Source organism: Nicotiana attenuata, unplaced genomic scaffold (assembly GCF_001879085.1).
Source record: "Nicotiana attenuata strain UT unplaced genomic scaffold, NIATTr2, whole genome shotgun sequence".
NCBI lineage: Eukaryota > Viridiplantae > Streptophyta > Magnoliopsida > Solanales > Solanaceae > Nicotiana > Nicotiana attenuata.
The window spans coordinates 13,221-18,352 of NW_017675491.1; the positions used below are offsets into that span (position 1 = coordinate 13,221).

Sequence of the window (5,132 nt, forward strand, 5' to 3'; positions counted from 1 at the left end):
CTACTAAGAAATTCCATCGCTATAAGTGTGGAATGCAAGGAATAGGGACTTCCTTGTCAGCCGAGAAACTTGATGGGGAGAGCCTCTCCACTATACGGGAGACTATGACAAAGCTCACATCCGAGCTAGAAGCGGCCAACGAAAGAGAAAAGCTTAGAGATGCTCTTTTCCAGTACATTGGCATGCAAGCTCAGTACCAGGGCATGCAAAAGCAGCTCAAATCTCTCCTAGCTTCTGGAGCTTTTCCGATTCCCCGATCTCGTGAGTCATCGCCAGAGGCTCGCCTTCCCCGTGCTTGTTCCTCCCGTCTTCCAAGTGCTCGTTCCTCCCGTCCTCCCCGTGATCGTTCTTCCCATCCTCGACAAGTAGACCCTTTTGGATACCGTCATGGTGATGAAAGTTCATCAGACGGTGATGATAATGATGTACAAAACACTCATTGACCTTTATACACTTTGAACTAGACAAATAGAATTGCTTTTCTATTGGGGTTGTAATAAGAGTTAACTTAGTTTGGTTAGCTTAATGTGGTAGTTCTATTGAACTTTAAACTTTGTTGGTTTTATTGTTGGTTTTAATGTTGTTTTTGTGTTGTTGTTGTTGTTGTTGTTGTTGTTGTGTTGTTGTTGTGTTATTGTTGTTATTATTGTTGGTATTGTTGTTGTTGTTACTTGTAATAGGGATTTGGTATGACTGGCAGGTGGTGTAGTTGCCAAAACAGGCAGTTTCTGCCAAAATAATACCCAGAAAAGCCACCAACTTTGGTCTCTTTTTGGTCGCTTTTCTATTAAAAAAATAATTTTCTGGGCAATAGCGACCAAAGTTGGTCGCTTTTTACCCAGAATTCTCAAAAAGCGACCAACCTTGGTCGCTATTCCGTTAAAAAAATAATTTCTGGAAATATAGCGACCAACTTTGGTTGCTTATATTTAAAAAAAATTAAATTCTTGAAATTAGCGACCAAAGTTGGTCGCTAATTTAAAAAAAAATTAAAAAATTAATAAAAAAGCGACCAACCTTGGTCTCTATTTTCCAGATTTTAAAATATAATATTTGGATTAGAGACCAAAGTTGGTCGCTTTTTTATGATTAATAATAAAAAAAATGTATTTTACATTTAGAGACCAACTTTGGTCACCAAAATTATATTATTAAAATAATAAAGCGACCAAAGTTGGTCGCTATAGTCTTTACCCGGAATATTTGGTCCTTTTACCTTAGAGACCAAAGTTGGTCACTAATTAGCGACCAACTTTGGTCCCTAAAATAAAGGGACCAGCAATATTGCGACCAGGCATGTTTGGTCGCTTTTTGGTCGCTTTTAGGCCTCTAAGCGACCAACTTTGGTCGCTTTTTGTGGTCGCCTTTTACCGGATTTCTAGTAATGATATATATTTAGAGAGATTCTAGGGTTTATTACTTGGTGGCTAAGTCACTCTCTCCCTATAAATAGAGGATTATATTCCATTGTAATTCATCCCAAATTAATAAAAATTATCTCTCTACTTTTCTCCGCAACTGTTCTTCTTCTTTTTATAACAAAAAGGACATTATACCTACCTAAATGAAAGGAAAAGCTTGGAAAATATAGGCTTCCTTAAATGTGTAGGCGAGGTCTTCAAGCAAAACATGTCTGCCCAGTCAAGTTTTTGTTCATCAGAGACAACAAACAACTGCCCAAATCCATCTGTATCCCCTGGCAATTGTTCAAACTTCGCCTTCTCTTCTAATGGCAGTTGGAAGAATTTTTGAATCTTAGATTTCATTTTCTCCACCGCTGAAGAACTTACTCCATGATTAATCAACTGCAAATGTTAGCATATTGAGTACATACACAAATTATTCGTATTTCACTTCTATTTTCTTTAAATATTCAGTTGCAACCTGTACAATCTCAATACTAGGAAATATAGATAAGTACCTGAAAGAAACCCCAATCTTTGGCTGCAAAATGCAAATATTTCTGAAGCTCGGGATTCATAGAGTCAGTAGAGTTTAAACGTTGCATGTCATGATGTCAATGACTGGAACTTCCTTGTCTGATGATGAGATTGAACGGTCCTGATCATCACGTACATATCGGATGGAATCGTCACCAATTTCTGCTTAGCCAGTTCCTGAACAGAAGGAACTTTCATGGAACCTCCTAGCTCTCCCGTATGTGCTTCCATGGCGTTGCTCCGTTTTAGCTCTGTCCAGTTCTCTACTATTTTCTGATCGTAATTTGCATTTCAACAAGGATTATAATAGAGTTATTACTAGGAAGATCTAATCAGATTATTGCGTGTGTGGTCATCAAAACTTTCACAACGGCATCTACACGTTTTTCATGTCCAATTGGTAGTGGTAAGAATAGTACAGTCAAAGACCAAACGCAAAATAGACAATTAACAGCTACAAGCCATAGGGTAATTTTGTTTTTAAGTGTTTTTAAAAAAAAAATTCCTCTTTTTATATTAGGTAACTCTTTAAATCCAACACTTTACACGATTAAGGCTACAAAATTAAAATGGTATTTTGGTACATTACACACATCTTTAGTCTAAGAGTAAATTCAATTTTTTTTTAATGCCTAATCAAATTAAGACACCCCGATTGAAATAGAGGGAGTAAAATGTTGCAATTGAAGTGTAACATTTTTAATTAGTTAGTTGAAGATTACTTGTAAGAATGTAAGATCACCATATATATTGTGGGGTCATGTTGTACCCAAAATAATTGATGTTTTACGTTTTTCAAATTTTTTCTGAACTTGTCGTTTGTTTTGTTGAAAGATACGTTTACAAAGCCTTCTCAACTCCTAAAAATGTAGCACTATCGCGTACATAAGCAAGTAATAACTTATTCCCAATTTCATGCGATAATTTTAAGACTGAAATAAAGCAAATACTCTGTGAACATTTGGATTAGTGTGTTGAAATCTCCACGGTAACTTTAATTAGTAGCGTGTAAAAAATTGTACACGGATAATCTTTTTTAAAAAGAAAAAAATTTCTGAGATGAGATTTAGAGTGGCAAAGCACCTAACGCCATCAATTTGATATTTTGATCATTATACATTCTAAGCAATTCATATATAGTTCAGTTATATTCATGACACAAAAAATAATGTTGTGACTTTACTTGTTATAATGAGCAAAGTATAGTTACTTTAATGTAACAAAAACATTAGTTCTATAATTTGGTCTAGCTATAATTCTGTATACAGTTGAAATCGGGCATGTCCGATTTCGTAGGCTCGAGGAGTTGCTTCGAGAATAAGCTCAAAACGGACCAGGCTCGAGCCCGGTGGCAGAGTATAGGACTTGAAGATCGAAGTGCTCGTTGAAAATCAAGGCCGAGTATGACCAACCTCGAGTAAGGCATAATAACGGAATGGCGAGATATTAGCAACCAACCAAAGGTCTCGACGGAAATCTCGAAAAAGATCATGCCGAGCGGTTATCGGCGCCAATCACGGGATTTATCTCCGTTATTAGAGTTGTACCTTATTTAGGATTCATCTACTATATAAACAGGGACCCCATTCATTTGTAAGGAAGAGACATTCACTGATAAATAATACACACGCTGCTCTCTGTTTACTCATTATGCTCTATTGTCCTTTATTGTTCTTGCTGCTTGATCTCGAGACCGTTCCGAATCGAGGTCGATACATTGCCATAGCACTGGTTTGATTTGTTTTATCGTATAATTTACTTACTAATTCGTTATTTACCAATTGGTATTGAATTAGATCATGTATCCTTAAAACCACAATACAAGTTTAATTGTTACTCAAATTTTAGGGTAAATAGTTTGGCGCCCACCGTGGGGCTAAGGATAATAGTGATTGTTCCAGTACTGATTCTGATAACACACGTTATTTTCACACTTGTTCTTGTCAAGAATTTTTTTTTCTCAGGTTAAAGCATGTCAAACTCACAAAAAGCACCCGTACATGATGATGATGGTCTTGGATTTCACGGGGAAAACGACAACGTAATTGCTCCAAGAGCCGGGGTGCCACCGGCAAATCTCGAGGGAGTACCGGTCATCGATCCAGTCGACATCAGTTCGCACATTGCTCTGAATGCGAATTTAGGCGCGGACCTTGAAGGGAGTGTACGCAGGGAAGGCCGATCTAGTGGCCAAGGAACACAGGGCGTAGGAGACGGGGGAGTTAGTCTCCAGGTAATATTTGAAATGCTACAGGATCAACAGGCCGCTATTGCTCAGCTTCAAAGTCAACATAGAATTTCGAGTGTGGTCGAGCCGGAAATCACTCGCCGTACCGAGCCAGTTCTTGGAAGGTCGAATGGTAACGGATCAGGGACTGATCCTGCAATTATGAAAATGCTCAAGGAGCTCACCAAAAGAATTGAGTCGGGAGAGAAGAAAATCGAAGATAATGATAAAAAAGTGGAAACATACAACTCCCGAGTTGATCAGATACCGCGGGCACCCCTGATCTTAAAGGGTTTGGATTCAAAAAAGTTTGTGCAGAAGCCTTTTCCTCAGAGTGCGGCTCCGAAGCCATTCCTAAGAAGTTCCGTATGCCGGATATACATAAATACAACGGGACCACCAATCCTAATGAACATATCACTTCGTATACATGCGGAATAAAGGGAAATGACTTAGAAGACGATGACATCGAGTCCATTTTGTTGAAAAAATTTGAGGAAACTCTATCAAAGGGAGCAATGATTTGGTATCACAACTTGCCGCCAAATTCTATCGACTCATTTGCCATGTTAGTAGATTCTTTTGTGAAGGCACACGCCGGGGCCATAAAGGTCGCAACAAGAAAATCGGATGTTTTCAAGATAAGACAAAGGGATAACGAAATTCTGAGGGAGTTTTTATCCCGATTTCAAATGGAACGCATGGAGTTGCCGCCGGTCACAGATGATTGGGCCGTTCAAGCTTTCACCCAGGGGTTGAACGAGCGGAGTACGATAGCATCACGACAGTTGAAACAAATTTGGTCGAGTATCCAACTGTAACTTGGGCAAATGTGCACAATCGATATCAATCGAAGATCAGGGTCGAGGACGACCAATTAGGAGCCCCCTCCGGTTCAGTACATCCAAACAGGTTGGCAGTTAAAACCCCGAGGGACATCGACAGGGAATCAAGATCGAACAGGG

At 38.8% G+C, this 5,132-nt stretch overlaps 1 protein-coding gene across 1 annotated transcript; it reads right to left on the minus strand.

The window, feature by feature from the left end:
• Positions 1 to 1,511: 1,511 nt before the first annotated feature.
• LOC109220132 (protein SRG1-like) lies at positions 1,512 to 2,230 on the minus strand. Its single transcript, XM_019384597.1, has 2 exons — positions 1,922 to 2,230; positions 1,512 to 1,805 (listed from the first exon to the last, which is right to left on the minus strand). Exons 1-2 carry the CDS (start codon positions 2,006 to 2,008, stop codon positions 1,557 to 1,559), a joined length of 336 nt encoding a protein of 111 aa, XP_019240142.1. The 5' UTR covers positions 2,009 to 2,230; the 3' UTR covers positions 1,512 to 1,556.
• Between the last annotated feature and the right edge of the window lie 2,902 nt (positions 2,231 to 5,132).